Source organism: Schistocerca gregaria, chromosome 6 (genome assembly GCF_023897955.1).
Source record: "Schistocerca gregaria isolate iqSchGreg1 chromosome 6, iqSchGreg1.2, whole genome shotgun sequence".
In the NCBI taxonomy this organism is placed as follows: domain Eukaryota; kingdom Metazoa; phylum Arthropoda; class Insecta; order Orthoptera; family Acrididae; genus Schistocerca; species Schistocerca gregaria.
Genome location: NC_064925.1, coordinates 410,910,679 through 410,934,474, shown reverse-complemented (window position 1 = coordinate 410,934,474; position 23,796 = coordinate 410,910,679). Strand labels below are relative to the sequence as shown.

Here is a 23,796-nt window from a genome sequence, read left to right as displayed (position 1 = left end):
AAATCAGTATTGCTTTTTCTAACATTTATTGTGCTACAGCTTTCCTCCCATATCCGTTCTTTCCCTTCTAGCATAACGTTTTCCTAATGATTTTATTCCTAGTGAAAAATATTCACTGCTTCATTTTGTATTGATTATGATCTGTTATGGTCCAATCCTTTGAAGGTAGGATAAATAATGGTCATTAAAGAATGTTCTTAAATAAATTTTGGAAAATATTCGGGGAATTCAGCGTTATTTATTCAGACAGTCTCATGAATAACCGTCATTAGAATTTGAAAGACTATTATTGATCAACGTATTTTCCAAAAAGTATACTACAAAATGACATAATGTGAAACTGAGCTGTGCTTCTTTTCGTGCTTCATTTTTTGCTCTTTGCAGTTTCGTCGAAAGGTCATAAACGGTGGAGGACACTCTTTTGGTAGATATTACCAACATAGTATGCAGTAAATTCGCAGAAAGTGCTACGTACTTACATTCCGACGGACATTATACGAGTGCACCACTCACTGCAGTAGAAATTCTCTTGCAGTCTCTTCACAGTGAAGCGTTGTTTTGTTGTTCTGACTCCCTTGTGGAACGCCATTAAACTGGAAACCAACGTTATAATTGGCCACACGTGCTAGGAGCGTTTCTTTAGCCCAGTTTGTGACACTACGCTGGATACATTAGCTTACCAGTCACGGGAATGTTCATAATATACAAATGCACAACACTCTACGAACAGCAACGCCTTCTACACCAGCGTGCAAGTTCCGCCTAAGGCTTTTATTACACTCAATGTTCTGATTTGCTGAATACCTTGATAATTAATTTAAAATTAATCCGAAATCCATGAAAGTACATACGAAATAAATAGTAAAAAGAGACGAGGGAAAGCAAGCCCAAAATTCATACCAAGTACAATTTTAAACAAAACTTTCAGTAGGGAAGCGAATAGAACATGCACATTATTTTGAACTGAATTGTATTCACAAATAAAAATGGTAATTCCGACGAAAATATGTCACTGTGACCCCAAACAGTCATTTGTTGACTTAATATTTAGTACTACTAATGTCTTAACGTCGCCCTCAATGTTTGTGCAATTCTTCCGCAGCAGGGAAACTATAGCTTTTACCGCATCAGTCTGCTATCCGCTAAACAGAGGGATACAATCTGTGTCTGTATTTAGTATCTCGCACAGCCCGGCTCTAGTGCGTCAGTCACAGTATCGGCCTTAGAAATCGACAACCACGAGTTGACAGACCGAGAGACGATTGAAGAAACTTCCGCTTCACTTTTCCCTATACCTACACAATGTGGACCTGTGATCGCAGACCACATAACACAGTTTTCGCTCGTTTCCAGAAATTCTACACTGGGTAATCCGTTTGGATATCAAGACTGTCATTCCTACTTTGGCGAAAAATTAGGCACGGTAATTAAATTCTTTCATATAATATTTTTCTAAAACGTTATTCTTTGATCACAATGGTATATGGTGACACCTCTTTGTAACTATCCATCGTTTAATGGATTTCGTATATAGCCTTAACAGAATAATGTCATAACGTTTCTATTATTCGTGGGACAGGAGAACCGAGCTTAGGAATACCGAGCTTAGGAAATTTCGTAACAGAATACTTCTATCTAGCAAGAGGAAAACTGCGGAACCTTCAAGAAAGATACTATTTCTAACTGATAAAAAGCTTTTAAAGAGTAAACATTTAATCACCAATAATCATCAGCAGAACAGGTAAGAGACATTGTACAGGGTGAACCAGAACTCCACCGACAAGCTTCCAGATGAAGGTTTGCTACCGAAACCGGCAGCACAATAAAACAACGAATACAGCTTTGTATTATGAATTTTGTCAAACTCTCAGAAATATTTCGAGGATACCTTCTGATTATTTTGGTATAACTGACCCATTGTGTCCAGCGACACGTTCGTTGCCGAAGTCACCAGTTCTTCTTAGAAAATACCTCGACAACAGTGAAGAAACTTTTAACGTGCCATACCCAAAACTCAACGCAAGGCACAAAGTAATGATACAAGACTAAGGCGAGAAACGGGACCTTTTATCACAGTGTAAGAAATCTGTTCTGTCAGTCTACAGTACAACTTGTAACAAATGAAGAACTGTTTCCCTAAAGGTCACGACAAAGTGTACAACGCCGCACTACTGCCTTACATGCTCAAGAATTCCAGGAGACTGGCGCACATCTTCCCCGGCTGCAATAATCCTAACAACCAGGTCCATGGAGTATCTACGGAAGTCTCGTAAACAAGGCTCTCCACATACATCCAGAATAAGTCCATCGTTGCATTGTCTGATGCTTGAGATGGCAATGTAACAGGACCGCATCGACCAATACATTTTCGTCCAAACTGTACTCCAGTGCGGTTTTTAACATTGAGTATAACGAAGTCATAACTGTTGTCAGAAGCAGCTACCGTGACACACATTACCGTACCCTATTTCCAGTGCATACAGACATAAAGTTATTTGGGGAAGGAAACCAAACGAAATACAGTAGCTCTGTAACGAGTCGACGGAGACCGTAAGTTCTTTATACAAGGTTCGAAAGGTATCCCTGAATAACCTCTTACAATTTGTTGCTGGTGTTCTGGTTCACCCTGTGTGTAGAGTGTCTCATAATTAATAGTTAAAACTGACACTAATGGAAATATACTATAACGGAAGAACAAAAGTTTCACTAAACATGAGTCAACAAACGTGCTGTTTGCGATATAACTGTGTATATGTGCTTTCGAGTAGAGTCACCAACACTCCTGTATTTTCTGGGGTCTTCCGTATTACAGAAAACATTTTTAACTCACCTGAATCCCTTAGTGACAGCCTAATTCTCGAGTATATTTCATCAGAGTTCACTGTTGTAAATATTTATCTCGCAAAGTACTACCAACAGTTCCATTTCTCTGGCCGATATATTTCGAAAAGCTCTCGTGTAGTAATCGATTCTAGTGTCGACATACAGCCTTTTCCTGTTCACGCTTCTATGGAACGAAAATGGTTTGGCTCAACAGAATATGATTAACGCACAAAGAAAGGCATATCTTACGAGTCTAGAGGGGTCGTTAGAGAGTGAATGATTACTGTTCTGTTGGTCAGTACTGGCAACCTACGGATGCGCTCACCTCGTGCCGCTCAGCAGCTGTCGTATAAATAAGGCATGGAAGTAACAAGGGCTCGCGATAGCGGATTGTAAGGCCATTGATGTTTAAACACACACGGTAAATTATTAATTTTTCAATTGGCTCACACAATGCAATATTTCACAACAGTTCGAATGAGCCAGAGCTGAGAGGTCGCTTAAGTAGGCAGCCATCGAAAACACACGAAAGCCTACATGATATTGTCAATCTGTGTAGTCTCCTTTCCGTAATCGTACCTGCTGTACTGTTCAGTGATCACGTTTGCCTTCATTTGCTTCTGACGTAGATCACATGGCAGACATATTACTAAGAACAAACTCCAGTAGAGAATAAATAGACTGAGAAGCATTGGTTAGTATATACAGTTCTTTGAAACGGTTTCGGCATGCCATTTTTGAATTAATACCACAAATGAACCTTAATACACTCTTCTGCTCTGTCACAATTTTCTCTCCGTTTGTGGAGTCACTCAAAAATATGGCAGCATGTGGCATAATACAGTGAAAGGAAGGTAAATATGCTAGTTTCTCCGATATTCATGTCTCCATCGCATTATTTCTATCGTTAATCACTGAAACTGTATTACCTGCTGCTCAGCATGGTTTTCCAAATGCAGATCATGCTCGGACTGTATATTCACCTAGCTAACAGAAAAACAGCGTAAAATCAATTTATCAACATTTATTGCCTTCACTGATACGAAAACGCATTAAATCGGAACAAACTATGGGAAATTTTAAGAAATATATGGATCGAATCTCATCTTGTAAGAGCTGTACAAGGTTTATATATGAAAAATAAAATGCAGATATAAGTAGGAGTTGTAGTATGGCTAACAGAAGGCGGGGAGTTAGATAAGTGTGGCGCCCTCAGAAAATGCGTTACAGGGATCTGTCTTTATTTAAGTGAAATAGCCAGAGAATACAATCTGCATGTCTTCATCACAAAGATAAAGTCAATGGTGTTTTAGGAAACCAGCCTATAGGAGTTACGACTGACATTGACAGGCAGATCTTAGAAAAGGGTAATACCTTTACATATTTATGGTGCAGTTTTACATAATAGCAGGCAACGAAATACGAAATAAGTTCGACCTATTAAACTATTTACGTGGAACTTTACGCAGAACATTTGGAAAGACAGCCTACACAGATTCTTTACTAAGGTTCCATAAGTTTATGGCTACACCAGCAAAGCTCTATCGATAAGAAAACTGAACTCTTAAAAATAGAGATGAGAATAGAAGCATGCGAAAAGGCTTTCCTTAGATATATGGCTGGGTAACCTTTGAAAGGTCAAAAGGGAAATGGTGGAAAAATGTAACTGCCATAATCAAGCAATATGTGATATGAAACATGAAACAGTATAAACCAAGCGGCAGAAGATGGCTTGAACAATGTTGAAGGAGACGAGCTTGACCAAAAGGCCCCGTCATTGATGTAAATGACAATGATGGTTTCCATTGTCCCTTAGTCGAAGAAAATGCTATGTAGTTGGCCGGCCGGTGTGGCCGTGCGGTTCTAGGCACTTCAGTCTGGAACCGCCTGACCGCTACGGTCGCAGGTTCGAATCCTGCCTCGGGCAGGGATGTGTGTGATGTCCTTAGGTTAGTTAAGTTTAAGTAGTTCTAACTTTTAGGGGACTGATGACCACAGATGTTAAGTCCCATAGTGCTGAGAGCCATTTGAACCAGTTTTTTGCTATGTAGTTGTACAGTTGAACTTTATTTCTGCTGAATCTCCCTTAAACGACCTTTCCAGTCGTAGTCAGATGTTGGTCATCTCCCTTAAAATCACGATCAAATAAGGGTCGCCGTAGTTACTAGTTGTCACTGTCTAAAATGTGAGATACTGTCCCATTTGATATAAAATATGTACTTGAAATGAAACGTTTTCGATTACATCACCATTTAATTGGGGTTGAATTTGCGCCATTGCCTATCTGAACAAGCAATAAGAGACAGCTTCAGCGCTTCAGATGTCAAGATTTATTGTTCCCGTGGACTTCGTTAATGACGAGTCCTGCACTCGTCTCTGCAGTCAGTGGCGAATGCCTTCAAACTTCTGTGGATACCCTTGTGAAGCTTGAGAAGAATCTACAATTGGTGGCTCCAGTTCTTCCACCATATCCAGGAGAGAATTGTACGCTTCACTTTCGAGACAACGCCAGACACCATAATCCCCAGGATTCGGGTCTCATTATCATGGACGTCGAGATGCAGGCTCTGCTCGTTCCATCCAGCAAGGGCCGTATTGGCACGTTAGATACTGTATTACATCAGTACCAAAATGAGCCGCTGCCAGATTCTCAGTGACATGGCATGGGAAAGATTTGAGCTCAGTTAGAGAGTGAACCGAATTTCAGATATATTTTAACTGATTTGGTCAATATTTCATACAGAAGTCATTGGGGACGCTTAATCACACATCCGAAATTCCGTCACCAACAAATCGTTTATAGACCCAAGTCTCCTAGAACTTGCTGATTCTACTGTCGTACGCTTAATTTGCTCTCAGTTTTCAATAATAGCTGTGGCGCAGTCTGTAAATTATAATACGAACGTTTCGGAATTAGCGAACCACACAGACATAGAGAAGAACAAAGAAAAATAAATCAAATGCTACATTTAAAATTTATGTAGCATGAGTAGAACTCGCACTGAGGGTTCCGTAATAATTACATGTATAGATAACTCTCGACGATTTTTGCCTGTCATCGATATCGATACTAGCAAGGTATCGGTCCCAGGAGTTCCAAGAGCGTATCAAAATCCCTACGGTAGTTCCTGACCCATAAAAAAAGAAGCGAGAAAGGGACTTCAATTTACATTTGCAGAAAGAGATTTGATAAAATAATTTTTTGTAGTTACTACTAAGCGATTACAACTTACATTGTATGTTTCCCTGCAGTAATACTTCTCTGTTAAGCGATAGAGGGATGTCAAATGCACTATTAGTCTTGACATCAAGAAGACTTTTTTATGTTATTTAATATCAGTTTAACGCATTTCCGATTTCTTACTCTACGTGTACCGTGAAACATCGTATTTCGTCGAATTTCATGATTCTAGGTCAAAGGGAAGTACCATTAGAGTCTCGAAGAGTAAGTCTGCGAGTATCAAAGTATGTCATATCAATGTCTGTACCTTTCGATTGCATTCGTAGAAGCTTATAAACTTTACAACGCCAAGGGACTATAGAGCTTAGTCTGTATCACAAATTTCAACATGACATGGTTACACGTTTCAGAGATAAACGAGTCGTCACAGACAGACGGAGATACAAGCGAATAGAAAATGCCAAAAAAAGAAAAAAAAATCTTGTGGTAGAATTACAAACTAACAAGTTTCGAATTTTTCCTTTAGTTTTACTGTGAATACTAGCTTCTTGATTTATGTCAGGTTTTGACGATTGCGTTGGCGAGTATCAAAATATTTTTCATAAATGGTCGCATCTTTTGACTGAATTGACTTGAACGGCTTCATTTTTTACAGCGTCAAGGGACCGTAGGCGGTGGTTGGTGTCATACATTGCAACTTAATACGTTTACCAGTTCCTGAGAAAAGAGGTTTTTAACAGTCGTACAGACAGATGGACAAACAGGTAACAGCGTGATCCTTTACACTTTCCATTTTTACCAACTTAGGTACGGAAATCATATCTGATTAACTCACTTCAAAAACAAATATTGTAGAGGGCAATGAGCGATGGTCGCTTCCCGGAACTAATCAGGGCAATAGAAATGCGTACGTATATGATTTTTACTTTCTCATTAATAACTATCTCCGGACCTTTGAGAAAGAGAATGAAAAGTGGAAGTATAAGAAACAACGGCATGTAGAAGAAATGGCACTTTATGTCCAAAATACAAAAAACAAAATGACATCAGCGTATTACAATATGGCTGCAATGGGTTAATGCATACAACCGCAACGAATACGAGAATGAGGAAAATCATATCGTCGTTAAACTGTTCGTGGAGTCACAAAATGGGACAATATCCAGTGTTCATAACTGATATTGATCTTCCTGATGATGGTGCTGATTGAATACACTGGTGTGCAAATCTGAGGGAGAAATCGAAATTTAGCTGGCCGAAGTGGCCGAGCGGTTCTAGGCGCTATAGTCTGGAACAGTTCGACCGTTACGGTCGCAGGTTCGAATCCTGCCTCGGGCATGGGTGTGTGTGATGTCCTTAGGTTAGTTAGGTTTAAGTAGTTCTAAGTTCTAGAAGACTGATGACCACATCATTTAAGTCCCATAGTGCTCAGAACCATTATTTTGAACAAATCGAACTTTCGAATGATGTCACTACAAAGTGCCATAGGTCGATTAAACTTTGATCATACGTAGAAAGATTTACCACAGTATAGTACTGTATAAAACAGATGGTAACTAAAAGAAATATGCAATGCGGCAAAGGGAAATTTATTCAAACACAATAATTACACTGATGTCACCACGACTCATGATGCTCCTTTCGAGCATGGTTTGCCAGAGCACGTGATCACCACGGATAGTAATCTATGCTCTGCAACGAGCACCAGTGATACCTACAAAGCTGGTAAGGAGTTCTTCCCGTAAGGCCCTTCTTTCTTCCACCAGCCTTGTTGATAACTGTTGGACGTTCGTTGATGCATATGGACGTGCTTCAGTACGACTCCCCAACTCACACCACACGTTATTGTTGGAATTTGTCGAGGGAACTGGCAGTCAAGCTCATTCACCGACTACCCTCTAATTCCAAGAGTTCCTCCACCTGCACTGTTCGTTACAGCCGAGCATTGTCGTCCATACAATTGAAGACAGACCTGAATGCATACCCAAAAGGACACACGTGGGGATGGAGTACAGTGGTACACAATAGTGAGTCAAAGGTTTTGGGGTCATTACGACCATTCAGCATCACGTCTCTCCGTAGCATAACAGCTGGACAACCAAAAGTATCACGTTCGGCCGTGCTGGACGTACCATGATGTGGCGAGAAGTGCAAACACGAATAAAAAAGTATTGATTAATATCCAGTGATCCATCATGAATCGCAGTGATTTCATTGGAATTATTTTGTATTCCTTCCAGTTGCCTCCTACAATACACACTTCATAACAGAATGAAAAACCCCTTGCTTTCCTACACCAAGTGACTGTCTCTCATTCCGACCAATAAGATTCAAACTGGCTCAGAGGTGCCTAGAAACGTACTGTGTAACAACAGTGCGGAGCCGTTCGACCTCAACCTCCGGCTCGAGAGGGCTTCAAACAGCAAGATGTCGACACTTGCGTAAAAAGAAGCCTGAGCTCGGAAGTTCAACTGACGCGAAACATGGGCTAATGATGACACGTTGCCACCAAATTTAACAACAGTTCTGCCCAGTGCCACCGTGGTGGACATGTCAAATGACGGGGAGGTTGCCACAACTCCTCCACATTCCCCTCCTTTTGGTGCCTCTACAATGCAGGTCAGAACCGTGGCGCCTAGAGTTGAAATGAAGGGTTTACTTACAGATGGTCGAGTAAAGCATTTCAGACACATCATCATTCAGAATCGACGCAAACAGGCCTCAGAGGTGGTATAAAGGGCATCAATGGAAGTAACCCTTTCTTTGGGACGTTTAATCTGACAGATTGCCCAATTGAAAACGACAGATACCAACGAGCGACAGGAAGACGTTCCAGACACTATTTGATACTACTGACATCTCTAATGGCTCTGAGCGCTATGGGACTTAACATCTGAGGTCATCAGTCCCTTGAACTTAGAACTACTCAAACCTAACCAACCTAAGGACATCAGACACATCCATGCCCGAGGCAGGATTCGAACCTGCGACCGTAGCGGCCGCACGGTTCCAGACTGACGCTCCTAGAACCGCTCGGTCACAGCGGCCGGCTACTGACATCTATCTGACACTTCAGTACTTCTGATAGGACATCGTTTGTTAGCAACCGCATTTGTTCAAAACTATTCGACGAAATATCCTGTTGTTTCGATGAATATGCCAATGCTCCAATCCTCTGTGATCACTCCTCAGCAGGACGTGAAACAGGAACTGCTTCAGATCATATTTCAGTTTCGTCGAATGGTTTTTAATGGTCCTTAGTTCTTCACCCTGATCATCAGAGAAAAACTGCGATCGCACTGCGCTTTGGATGCTAGCACACGATGACTTTACACAAGGACTCAACCGCCCAGGAGGTTTCACAGTGTCAAAGATTATCAATAAGTTGTTCTGTTGCCCATCGTATTGCAAACTATCATTTTCGAGCGAACTGTGTGTGTGTGTGTTTTTTTTTGCGTGTGTGTGTCTGTGTGTATGTGTCTGATATGTTTTCGTCTGCCACACGTAGGAAATCCGCGGGCTTTTGTTAAAGTTTCGAGAATATACCTTCACCGAAGAGTCAAGCAGTATATTGCTCCCTCCTACGTATATCTCGCAAAGAGACCATGAGGATAAAATCAGAGAGATTAGAGCCCACACAGAAGCATACCGACAATCCTTCTTTCCACGTACAATACGAGACTGGAATGGAAGGGAGAACCGACAGAGGTACTCAGGGTACCCTCCGCCACACACCGTCAGGTGGCTTGCGGAGTATGGATGTAGATGTAGATGTAGATTTCATGTCTGGGCGTCGCAGCTTTTACTTCCATACCAGACAGCCAAAGAAAAAGGAGAAATGTGATTAACAGGCGGTGTGGCGACCTTTCCACCAAGAGACACATTCACGCTGGCATTCTAGAGAATTTTGGCGAAATATGGTGCCAGTGTTACAAAACATATTCATGCCAAAGCTACGCCAACATGAAATTCTCAGCTGTGGGCTTTTTTTCCCATGTGGCAACACCCCACTGTTTGAAGCGTCCCTGTCCCGAGAGAGAAGTCGCCAGGCCGCACACTTATGCGCCGTTGCGGAGAAAGTTTGTAGGCGCCTGTGAGCCAAATTTACAACCTATGAGTCGGCATGGGAGACAATTAAGTGGTTTCTAAAATTGATCCTTTAATTTTTTTACGCAATGTACTGCAGCAGTTCTTTCTACGTATGTGCTAAGTTTCACAGAGCTGCACTGAACAGTCAAAAAGACTGCTACACCTGCCTAATATTGTGCACGGTCCCCGCCAGTACGAAGAAGTGGCGCAACATGACGTGGCATGGACTTGCTTAATATCTAAAGTAGTGCTGGAGGGAATTGACACCATGAATCATGCAGGACTCTCCATAAATCCGTAAGAGTACGAGGGGATGGAGATCTATTCTGAACAGTACGTTGCAGTGCATCACAGAAGTGCCCAATAATGTTCATCACTCGGAAGTTTGTTGGCCAGCGGAAGTGTTGCAGCTCAGAAGAGTGTTCCTGCAGCCGCTCAGTAGCAATTCTGTACGAATGGAGTATCGCTTTGTATTGCTGGAATTCCTTAAGTCTGTTGGAATACACAATTAACATGAATAGAAATAGTTGATGAGACAGGAAGGCTACGTACGTCACCTGTCAAAGTCCTATCTAGGCATATCATGGGTCCCATATCACTGCAACTACACACGCTCGACACCATTACAGAGCCTCCACCACCTTTAACGGTTCCCTGCTGACATGCATGTGGTTGTTTCCATACCCATATACGTCCATCCGCTCGTTACAAAAAGATACGCTCGATACAAATCGATTCGAGACTGGTCCGACCAGGCAACATGTTTTCAGTCATCTACACTCCGATGGCAGTGTTGACGCGCCCATGTGAGATGTAAAGCTTTGTGTTCTGCAGTCACTAAGGGTACACGAGTGGGCCTTCAGCTCCGAAAGCCCATATGGATGCTGTTTCGTTGAATGGTTCACAGGCTGACACTTGTTGGTGACCCACCGCTGAAATCTGCAGCAATCTGCGGAAACGATGCACTTCTATCACGTTGAACGATTCTCTTCTGTCGTCGTTGGTCTCTTTCTTGCAAGCTCTTATTTTGGATGCAACAATGTCGGAGACTTGATGTTTCAGAGGATTCCTGATATTCACGGTACACTCGTGAAATGGTTGTACGGGAAAATATCTACTTCATCGCTTCTTTAGAGATGCTGTGTGCAATCGCCCGACTATAAGACCACGTTCAAACTCACTTATATCTTGATAACTTGCCATTGTACCAACAGTAACAGATCTAACAACTGCGCCAGGTTCAAAATGGTTCAAATGGCTTTGAGCACTATGGGACTTGACATCTGAGGTCATCAGTCCCCTAGAACGTAGAACTACTTAAACCTAACTGACCTAAGGACATCACAAACATCCATGCGCGAGGCAGGATTCGAACCTGCGACCGTAGCGGTCACGTGGTTCCAGACTGAAGCGCCTAGAACCGCACGGCCACATCGGCCGGGCAACTGCGCCAGAAACTTGTTTTCTTATATAGGCGTTGCCGAGCGCAGCGTCGTATTCTGCCTAGTTACATGTCTCTGTATTTGAATACGCATGCCTACATCAGTTTCTTTGGTGCTTCAGTGTATATGACCTCTGCACTCCAAGCAGCTTTCAAATACGAGAACACTTGTTGTACCACCTAGTATCCACTAACGACACATTACTCTCTGAACTTCATGTTCAACAATGTACGATGTGCAAGCACCATTATTGTGCTATTTCGGCGTAGGTTACCTACATCACATCCATCCTATTTTACAAAGCCGACAAGCCTCCGACGCCACTTTTCGTGAAGAGTCGTGGACGTCCAACCATATAGAGCCTATTAGTAGCTACCTGTCCTACCACTTTCCGTAGACACTCACGACAGTGCCACGTGAACATTCGACCATCTTCGCCATTTTTTTAGACATTCATTCACACCCTATGCATAATAATAATCCTTATTCTGCGACAGCACGTATCTCAATGGACTTCCCCATTTGCAGCCATATTTTTGCTAGGGTGTTTCCCCATCCGTGTCACGTGATCGCAGCGCCACCAGGCGTTTATACAGTGACAAAATACAAAGTGCAGTAGTGTAATGTTACTCAACAGCTCCGCCATTACAACAATAATGCAAGTAAAGCTACAAGGCGATAAAATGGTAAGTGATCAACAGGCACATTGAAGCCTTTCACACGATTTCCGCAACACACAACTGTTGCCAAACTATCTTCATCCTATACCGGCTGTGATGTCATACATAAGCGCCAACAATAAAAAGCAGCAGAAAACATCACTGACATCGATTTATGGCCATCCACTGGCCCCCTCTCACACAAATGCCACACGAGCCACTACTGTGACGAACCAGGGTCAAAGAGTTTTAGGTTAAATTAGTTTAAGATCATTTATTTTTAAGTAACATTTCTCTGTATGTATCTATATATGTGTAAGCTCGTGATGATGAACAGGACATGTTGGAAACGCATTGTATTACGTTAGATTAAACATAAACAAATAAAAGTGACTGGTAGCAGAAATTGTAAACAAATAATAAGTGTTTTGAGTTATTAGTGTATATTTCTGGTCTCCAGAATAATACATTCAGACAGTCCATAACTCATTAAGTTCGAAACCAATGTATTAAGTATGATATCTTTGCTCAGGAGACATTCTTCTGTTTTCCTGAAAACAAAATGTTAAACTGTAAATCTGGCAATAATGTTTATCCTCGACAGCTTTTATTTATTTTTCATTAGTGATGTTCCGGTAATGACTAACAGAGACACGTGTTTCCTGCTCCAGGGTGATGGCGTTCGTGCAGAAGGCCGTGGCGCGACTGTACGAGCCTGAAGAGAAGCTGCTGACTCTACTGCAGGATCTGGGCCGTAAGCACGTCTCCTATGGCGCCAAACAGGAATATGTGGATGTGAGTACGCTCCAGGAGCACTTTCTACCCGTACGAAGTGCAGCCCGAGTGACTCACAGGATCGCGCTTGTGCCTGTGTGTGTGTGTGTGTGTGTGTGTGTGTGTGTGTGTTGTGGGGGGGGGGGGGGGAGGGAGGGGGCAAAGGCCATGCAACCAACAGGAGTGCCATGTTAATATAATTGCATTTTCCTCAATAAAAGAATAAAAAGAGTTCGACGTACACAAATTACCGGACACCATTCAGCCAGCAGTAGCTATAACAGTGCCAAGTAAACAATAGCGCAAATGCAAAGAGAAGTTGGTGACGTATATTAAAAACGCAACATTACGACCGTTTTCGAACCGGACCGGCTCCATAAGCTAATGACATCCACAGCATCTCGTAATTGAAAGCTGGACAACCGTGTGCTCACAAAGGTAAGTTGCTAATGCGAATGGTAATGCAATAGCCCTGCACTGCAAGTGACCTACATCGGTGGCGAGAGAGGTCTAGAATCTTCATCTAACAGGTTGGCAGACAACTTTGCGAGATAACGCCTGGATGCAATATCATAATTAACTGCGTTGTCGACAGTCGTTACTGTAAGTCAGTATACACTTTTTCCTTCCAAATTCATGATACATTTCACGTTACACTCCTGTATACATTCCTCTTAATGTTTTCAGAGCTTTACAGTTTCCAAGGTAATTTAGCTAAGATACCTATCGAGCAACTTTGTTACAAGCGACCGGCGAGTGTTCATTTGTATTCTTCAGAAGATTGCAACTGTGGCTGTTCATCGTTCACAGTTAAAACCGATCACAGAATTTCGCTGCTCACCTAAACATTGCTACAAAATATGATTAGTTATCGTTTCATCTTATTCGCTGCCCATAATTCTAAAGTATACTTAGGACGAAAACGTGCTACTGCTTTGAAAATAATAATTTACAATTGTCTTGTGTGGTTGTAAAAACGTAAACGACTCTCATTTCAAAGAAAATTACTTAGTTTTGTACTCCTCAGAAAAATATAAACATTGGGAACTACCTCGTCAGATTTACATCGTCCGACAACAAAGTTCCGAGACTGACTTCGTTCCCAGTGTATAAGCAACGTCGATTCAATAACTACAGCGGCACCTTGAAGTAACATAAACAACAGGTATGCATTCGACCAGTAAGCTAAAACCAGGCAGTGTTACATAGTGGATGTGCGCTTGTAGTGTGTCAGTATTATTACGTCACAAATCACAATGGAGCAATATCTCTAAAGTTAGAAATAAATTATGTGCAAAGTTTGACCCACACACCTTGTCTCCCGAACGAAAACAACGATTTGTGCACACCTGCGCCGACTTGGGTGAACTTGTCCGTAAAAATGATGAAGGGTAACAAGATTTAGTGTTTACAACATGAAGCTTGACAAAACGACGAACTGGAGAAATTCACTTTATGGTCAATGTTTTCACAAAGTAGCTGCCATTAAGGCCATTGTGACTTGCAAATGAACTACTTTCCAAAGTCCAAAAGAAATCTTTTCTGACATTTTCACATGGTTGTGTCAAAGTTCAGTGCAACTTCTTTCGTTCTTTTTTTTTTTTGCCGTAAATTTGTGCCGATATGAGACTTGAAGCTGCAGCGCGAGACTGGTGGTAAGGTCTTGGGCTTACAGGAGCCTTGGATTGACCAGTGGGTAAGCGAGACAGAGTAGTTGGACCTTGGGTTGCTAGCGTTGGCAGGAAATGGCCTACATTCCATAGAGGGCTAGAGACAGCAACCTGATGAGCAAGGCCGTCCAGGCAGTCTGGTGTTCGCTCGCGGAGCCGGTGGTGGACATATGCCATGAACTCGTGGAGAGCCTACAGCGAGAATCTTTCTCCAAGCTTGTATCCGAGGAGCTATCGACGAGACTAATGATGACCGTGAAGAATAAGCCGCTCCTCGGACGCATACAACCCAGTGAGACTGTTGATATCTTTTGCCTGGCGAGAGGACACCAATTGCAGTGCAGACGCAGTCCGGGGCTTCCCGATTAAAAGACAGTCACTCTTTTGATTGTTCGAGTGGTGTCACAGTGTGTACATTGGAACTAGGGGGTGTGCATGAGTGTATCGTATGATCATTAATATTAGTTGTGGTCGGTCCTTGGCAAAATGCAATGGTAATGGCAGTATGTGGTGACAACTTGGGCGTGCAGATGTTCCCTCTTTGTGAGAGCAATATTGATTTCGTTATTTGTACGCTGTGAGATTGAATGATTTATAAGTGCCACTAGCTCCAGTGCACGGCGTTGCATGGTATATTTGATATCTGCCACAGAAAGTAACTGGCCTGTGCCTTGTTGATACTGATAGCGAATGGGAATCTTCTGTAGGCGAAGCTCTGTTCGCTCCAAAGTTTCCCTTGCTCTAGTCGTAGAAGTTCTCAAACGCTAACGGTGTAAAAGAAGCTCATTTGTCCAGGTGTTTCCGACGCCCGGATGGGAATTTGTCTTTTAGCTGCAGCGCTTGTTTGACGAATAAACTTCCTTTCCCTCGGCGGCGCTTCATTAGGTATGAACTGATATGTGCCTTAAGTAAACTTATGGTCTTCTAGTTCTAGCTGATGTAAAGAAGTTAGAATTTTAAAGTACTAAAATTAGCACAGTCACATAAGAAATGGCGATGTAAACGACTTTCAAACTTTCGCTTCTGGAGGAAACAGAGTTGCACTCTGTTATCAGTGTTAGATAAATAGATGTTCAATAAAAAAAATTTCGATGATTCTGTTAAATTTCGACAGGAACTGATTCAGTTTCTGTTAGCATTCAAAAATCATTTCTTGAAGAAAATGTTGGCAAACTTTAATCTCCCTGTACCAAAAGATGATGAGGTGCGTCATCTGTTGTTACATCTTGCTATAAATATTTCATTGGGTTTTTAAAAATTGGTCTAATATTGTTTCAGCCCAGTTCTCACTGTTTGAGTTAGGTACGAACGTTCAGTAGCCTAGATCATATAAATATTTCTTAATTGAAGACCACAGGTTTCGACAGACGTTGATGTCCTCTTCAGGTCTATAAATAAACTTTTGGTTATGAAACGTGTTCATTTTACGTTGGACCTCACGCCGAGCTGTCATGTGGATAAAAATCCACATTTTGGGTGAGGTCCAACGTGAAATGAACATGTTTAATAACAAAGAGATTTTTTTAGACCGAAAATAACAGCAATGTCTGCAGAAACTGCTTGTCTTAAAGAAAGAAATATTTATGTGATCTAGGGTGTTTTTATCAAGTAAAACAGATCGCTTCTTCGGTCTTCTCAAAAAAAAAAAAAAAGTTGTGCTTGAGCACGAATTGAACAGTTCAAAAAGTTTACGTCAAAGTACCGGAGAGCGCGAGTTCTGTTCAATCTGTTGACCGGCCCAGCATGTAGTGACCTTTTTTGGTAATATATCAATAACTTGGCTTAGCGTTTGTATTGGATTGTGGATTCTGAAAATAAAAATAACTGCGAAATACGGACCACAACATCGTCTATGTTTCGAGGGTATGTGTCTTATGTAACACCGGCAACTAATCAACAAATACGAGTCTATAATCATGTTTATGTCAAATTCTCGAGCGTTCGCTCGTCCCGCGATCTAGTGACATCCCATGACATTATTTTCAAGACGGGTATTACTGCTGTAATTTATTCTCGCGGTTAGAATTACAGTCAATTTACCACGATATATTTCGTTTGTTGTGCATTTAATTTTTCATTGGTTTTCTTCGTAGTTTCGTGCGAGTGCGTAGATTTTTCAAAGATTTTTCCCCTTTATATATTACATACAGATATTTTTCAAGTCAGATTCAGAAATCTTATGTAGACAATGATCTTCTTTTTATCTTGAAGGTAAAGTGTGCAAAATTGTATCAAGATCAAAATAAAACTATAGACTGCATCAATTACAAACAAACAAACGAACACCCTCCTTTTAAATTTATTGATTCTACAGAAAGTGATCCCATTATTATGACTGGTTTTGTTTATGTCATTGTATCGAAAATTATCTTGTTGTATTACCATATTAGGGTGATGTGTTTTGTCTCGTATTGTACAGAACATTATATTAAGAAATTTGCATAGGTAGACCCCTAGATGGTTGATTGTAGCTGTGCTTCTGTAAATAGTTGTTGATAGGAGTGATCGTAGATGTATATCAAATTGAGCGCTAACGCAAGTAGTCTTAGTTATATCACAGAAATATGTTCTAGTGGTTTTCCTGTGATTAATTTCTGAATGTAATTGCCTTATCAATTTTCTCCTTGTGGACCGAGACCAGCTATTCTAAGCAATTATTGTAAATTTTTGAAGGCCCGAATCTATGTGCTGGGGCGAAGTTGATTTTAACTTTGTTTCTCTTGAGTAAAAGGTATTGAATGTTGTTGTTCTCCTGAGCCCTATTCCACTAAAATCCGAATTTACGCATCACTATTAATACAGGAAGCCCACGTGTTACTTGTAGGCCTTGCCAGGAAGAGCACTTTCTACGGGCCGTCAAAAACGAGCTGTCAGCTCAATACAAGTTGCGCTGGCATGTGGGACATCTCCAATTTCAGAATGAAGAATACTTTGAGTGCAACTCATGTATCAGTATTATCTTCAACGTGAAAAGGGCCTTATGCCTGCCAATCATGCACCACGGGATAACGTTTGCCAAACCTTTGTTGCACAAGTTGCCAATCCGTTTTTTGTCTCTTCAGTTTTGTTCACAGGTGAGGCAGCGTTTGGAAAGCATGGAATAACAAATATCCATAACCAACATAGATGGGCCAATCGCAGTACAATACAGGCTATACGTAACCATCAGTTTAAGAGTAATGAGTTGCTTGCAATTTTAGGTGGCTGTCTGGTAAGACAGTTTATCCCAACGCCTCTTACAGGTGCTGTCTCCAGAGCCTTACTCAGAAACTCCTCAAAGACCTACTAGAAGATGTGACCCTACAATTAAGAAGAAGTATGTACTTTGTACTTTAAGGAGCTCCAGCACAATTCAGTATCAGTGTTCGAGAATCACTGAATGTTACCTATCATGACAGATGGTTGTACTTTAAGGAGCTCCAGCGTAATTCAGTGTCAGTGTTCGGGAATCACTGGATGATTCGTATCATGACAGATAAATCGGTAAAGGAGAATTAGTTCCATGGCTAACGCGTTACACTGACCTCAGTCGTATGGATTATTATATCCGGAAGCGCTTTAAACAAGTGGTCTCTGTAGCAAACCAACCGGATGCAGTAACTCTTCTTCAACGTGTCACGGAAGCGGGCGAATCCATTCCAAACTGTCAGGGATAATCTGAAAGGATGCGACAGTCCATGATTCGACAAATTCTTGCGTGTTCCGAAGCAAGAGGAGAACATTTCGGGAAATAATTTTGTGCTGAAGAGCTTCTATCACATAAAATTTAAATTTTCATTAATTACTCGAAAACAATTATTTGTCAGACGATCACTAACACAATCCTGAACTTCTTTGGAACTTTTTGTTTACTACTGTAATCTGAAGCCATTACTAAATTCATTCCTCTTGCTGACAGCAATAATAAATATCAACAAAATTATTCAGTATTAATTGTGAGTAACGGGACAACGGAAAACCGAAAGCTCATAAAGTGTTCTGGATTCGCAAGGGGTAAAGAGAAAAATCGGGGAATGTACAGGAGTAAGCGAAATTACAGACCAGGAACTTTCTGCCGGAACGCACCGTGCAACAGTCACAATTTCGGGATAAGCCATGCAGGACATTTCTCATTTAAAATATTCGTTCTCCTGTTTACAGGGTTTCCACACAACGGATATAGCACTAATATTTCTAAAACAGCTTACGATTTAGGAAGAAGATTTTCCTCTAAACACAGAGTGGTGAACCATTTGCTGCCGGGTTGTAGGGGTAACCAGTTTAGCTATGGAAACACTAGAAAAACTATTTTGTAGTGGAAAGGTTCCTTTCGCTTCATTCAGCACCTTGTGAAACGAGTTTCATTTTTACCTGGTAGCGATTCACGAGCACCGACCAAAACGTGCTAAATGTATGGCCGAAGAATACTAGCTGACTGCAATACACTGTAGAGTGAACATAGTGTAAGAAAATGGTACACGGCGGTGGATACATACGTGGCGCATGATAGAGACTTCCAGCGCTTTGCTTCCCATCCTAACAAAATTCAGAATACAGCGATCCTAATCATCGTCACAAAATTTGTAAGGTATATACACTCCTGGAAATGGAAAAAAGAACACATTGACACCGGTGTGTCAGACCCACCATACTTGCTCCGGACACTGCGAGAGGGGTGTACAAGCAATGATCACACGCACGGCACAGCGGACACACCAGGAACCGCGGTGTTGGCCGTTGAATGGCGCTAGCTGCGCAGCATTTGTTCACCGCCGCCGTCAGTGTCAGCCAGTTTGCCGTGGCATACGGAGCTCCATCGCAGTCTTTAACACGGTTAGCATGCCGCGACAGCGTGGACGTGAACCGTATGTGCAGTTGACGGACTTTGAGCGAGGGCGTATAGTGGGCATGCGGGAGGCCGGGTGGACGTACCGCCAAATTGCTCAACACGTGGGGAGTGAGGTCTCCACAGTACATCGATGTTGTCGCCAGTGGTCGGCGGAAGGTGCACATGCCCGTCGACCTGGGACTGGACCGCAGCGACGCACGGATGCACGCCAAGACCGTAGGATCCTACGCAGTGCCGTAGGGGACCGCACCGCCACTTCCCAGCAAATTAGGCACACTGTTGCTCCTGGGGTATCGGCGAGGACCATTCGCAACCATCTCCATGAAGCTGGGCTACGGTCCGGCACACCGTTAGGCCGTCTTCCGCTCACGCCCCAACATAGTGCAGCCCGCCTCCAGTGGTGTCGCGACAGGCTTGAATGGAGGGACGAATGGAGACGTGTCGTCTTCAGCCTAGAGAGTCGCTTCTGCCTTGGTGCCAATGATGGTCCATCAGGACTGCATACGACCGAGGCACACAGGACCAACACCCGGCATCATGATGTGGGGAGCCACCTCCAACACTGGCCGTACACCTCTGGTGATCGTCGAGGGGACACTGAATAGTGCACGGTACATCTAAACCGTCATCGAACCCATCGTTCTACCATTCCTAGACTGGCAAGGGTACTTGCTGTTCCAACAGGACAATGCACGTCCGCATGTTTCCCGTGCCACCCAACGTGCTCTAGAAGGTGTAAGTCAACTACCCTGGCCAGCAAGATCTCCGGATCTGTCCCCCATTGAGCATGTTTGGGACTGGATGAAGCGTCGTCTCACGCGGTCTGCACGTCCAGCACGAACGCTGGTCCAACTGAGGCGCCAGGTGGAAATGGTATAGCAAGCCGTTCCACAGGACTACATCCAGCATCTCTACGATCGTCTCCATGGGAGAAGAGCAGCCTGCATTGCTGCGAAAGGTGGATATACACTGTACTAGTGCCGACATTGTGCATGCTCTGTTGCCTGTGTCTATGTACCTGTAGTTCTGTCAGTGTGATCATGTGATGTATCTGACCCCAGGAATGTGTCAATAAAGTTTCCCCTTCCTGGGGCAATGAATTCACGGTGTTCTTATTTCAATTTCCTCGAGTGTATTATTCGTATACAGTGAAAGTGGTGTGAACTCTCATTTTACTCGGTGACCCATACTCAATATCTGTTTACTACTGCTTTTTTTGTTTCTTTTTTTGTCTTTTTTTTCTTTCAAACATGAGTCTCCTATAGTCGATATGTTACTCCACAAAGATTCTGAGTAAAAGGAATGTGATCTTTGGTTGCCAGTAGTACTGTCTTTGTCACTGGAGCATCCACTGAGGTGTAAATTAGAGACCTGCGTATGGTCAAGCTGCTGAGCAGTCTGGAAATAACTACCAGAACACAAAGAAACAGCAAGAAAATAGAACAGTTACAAATTGTACACAGGTCCGATTCAGGTTCACGTTCCTTCGAATTCTCTGTAGATAAAAATGTTATAAGTTTTTTGCACACTGAGAAACTGAACCTATTCGCCGTTTAACGACTAAAATTTGCGAAAAAACTATTTCGTTTCATTGATTTAATGTGACTGAACCAATTCTTTTCTTAATTTACATTCAGTTCCTTCAGCGAAAGTAAGGTGACTCAGTTCAGTTATCAAGTATACTCTCTATCTCTCTATTTTTTTAAGAAAAAAGAAGACATAATTATCCTATTGGCACGGAAATCAGTCGGTGTGATGTACATTTAGAGACAAACAGAATTACAAATAACGCTTCGATCCACATCTCGCCCTTGTGCAACCAGTTATTCAGCTTCGCGTTGATTGACACTGTTGTTAGATGTCCTCCAGAGGGACATCGTGGGGAATTACTCCCAATTGGCAAGTTAGATCGTCAAATTCCCGAGATGGTTGGAGGACCCTGACGGTAATAATCAAAAGTTTTCAGCTGGGAAGAGATCTGCAACGAAGACAAGCAGCAGAGACTGTCGCGGTGTGTCGGCGAGCACTATGTTGCCGAAATACAATCCCTGTATGGCTTGCCCTGAAGGATGACAGAAAGGTGCGTAGAACACCGTCGGCATACTGCTGTGCTGTAAGGTTCCATGGCAGACAACCACTAGAGATTGTGCTATGAATTGAAATGATACCCCAGATCATGACTCCTGATTGTAGGGTCGTACGGCGGGTCAAATTGGTATCTCACCGCTGTCCGCAATGTTTCCTGCCAAGTCTCTTGGCCCTCGGGACCCGTTCGAATGCCGGATACCATTGCAAATGGTCTTGTTGGTACACAGATGTCAGTGATGCTTGGGGCACAGTGACCTAAACCCCCTTCTGTGAGCCGACTGTTATTGGTCATTGTGGTCACTGAAGCACCGGCTGCGCGTCGGATCGATGATAAAGATGAATCCAGGGATCTGAGAGCCTCTCTGACGATTGGTCGGTACACACGCTCTCTCGTATCTCTAGGTCGACAGCCTCCTTCTTGATGCTGTTTTCACCAATGCTCAACCATTCGTCGAAAATCGATGAGCATGTCGATCGATTCGCCGCTTAGTTAAGCAGGCATCACTGAGCCGAACTACATGTCCTTTCAATTTCTATGTGCATATATCGCATACGCGCCTGTCTACGAGACATAGTTTCTGCGCATCTGAATACGCGAAATGAAATCGTCAAAGACTTTATGCCCTGGTATCGAATGTGCCCTGTTTACTAACCTCGCCAGCTGCCCGGCGAAATTGCGCAGCTGTGTAACAGATTCATCCATCGCCAGCCACAGCTTACAACCTTACATTTTTCGTGATAACTCTATGCCTATCAATTGGTGATCAATTTGCTCCTGCGTTGTGGGTCAATTTACTGATGTTACTGGGTATACCCTGTGGTTATAATTGAAGTTTAACATCGAACCCGCTTTAGAAATAACACCACTGGTCAGAATGACGTCCAATTGCAACGGAATGATATTGGAGAAAAGGGAAAACGTATGGCAGAAGAAAAAAATAAATAATTACAAAACGCAGCAATAGATGGCACTGTAAGCATAATAATTTAGTAGTGGACGGCTACAAATGACATATGAGTCATACAGAAATGCCTAAGGTGTACGTTTTACGTTAAATTAACTGTACTACTCAGTGTGCATGTGTATGCAGGTATGCTACTGTTAGTTACTTAAGCCATCCACCACGAAAAGGTCATATCGCATTAGATGAGAAAAATCGATTTTTAACTGTCCTGATATCAAACGACGCATAAAAGCATAACTCACATCGGTTTTTAAATTCTCCTGAGGCCAAAAATCACAATAAAACCATCAATCAAAATCAAATCGGATTATGAATTTTCCTGTGACGTGCACAAAACATATTCAATAAGCTGTCTACTGTTTTCTGAAACAAGTTTAAATCGATAAACTGCATGTTTCACAACTGATCGAAGTGTTTCCGGGATCCCGTTGAGATTTCGTTGCGCCTTCATTCCAGTTAAGTTTGCAATCGGACCACTGAACACAAAATCTTTCAGGTAGCCCCACAGCCAGAAGTAACACGGATCAATATCAGGTGATCTGAAGGTCAAGGCTGTAGGGAAATGGCGGCTGATAATTCTAGCATTTCCGAAATTGCGTTTCAGCAGCTGCTTAACTTGATTTGCAAACTGCGGAGGTGCACCAGCTTGTATAAGAATGATCCCATCCACAGATACACGCTGCTGGAGACCTGGAATGACGTGGTTGCTCAAAAGACACTAACACCACTTAACAGTACAGGTAACAGTGCCGGAAGCACCTGTCTCTTCGAAAAAAATTAACCTTACGATAAATGATACCATAAAACCTCACCACACAGTGGCCCTCTCAGGATGAAGTGGTACTGGTTGGTTGGCGTGTGGATTCTCCGTTGCCCAATTCGAGAATTCTGTGTATTGACATACCCTGTCAGATGGAAGTGGGCTTCAACTGTCCACAAAATCTTCCACGGCCAATCATTGTCCATATCCATGAGAGCAAGAAATTCGGAAGCCAAGGCTTTCCTTGCCTGCAAGTCAACAGGAAGCAATCGTGAAAGTGGGTAATTTTCATTAGATAGCAAAAAAAGTTGTTTTTTTTACGATTTTACCCACGATGCTCACTGTTATGTCCAATGTTCGGGCTATTCTCCGTGCACTACAAGATTGTACACCACCACTCGTCTCCTTCTGCATTGCTCTGGCCACTCCTTCTACTGACGTCGAATCAATTCATTTACTCCCTTTACCAGGTTGCATACGAAAAGAGACCGTCTTTTCGAATTTGTAATCATTTTCT

At 42.5% G+C, this 23,796-nt stretch overlaps 1 protein-coding gene across 1 annotated transcript in view; it reads left to right on the top strand.

Moving 5' to 3' along the window:
• The window catches only part of LOC126278488 (uncharacterized), a 554,677-nt gene that overhangs the window by 341,066 nt on the left and 189,815 nt on the right, over window positions 1–23,796 (top strand). Inside the window, exon 4 of the mRNA XM_049978648.1 lies at window positions 12,866–12,989. Coding sequence (XP_049834605.1) covers window positions 12,866–12,989 — 124 coding nt within the window. The remainder of the gene's footprint in view (window positions 1–12,865; window positions 12,990–23,796) is intronic.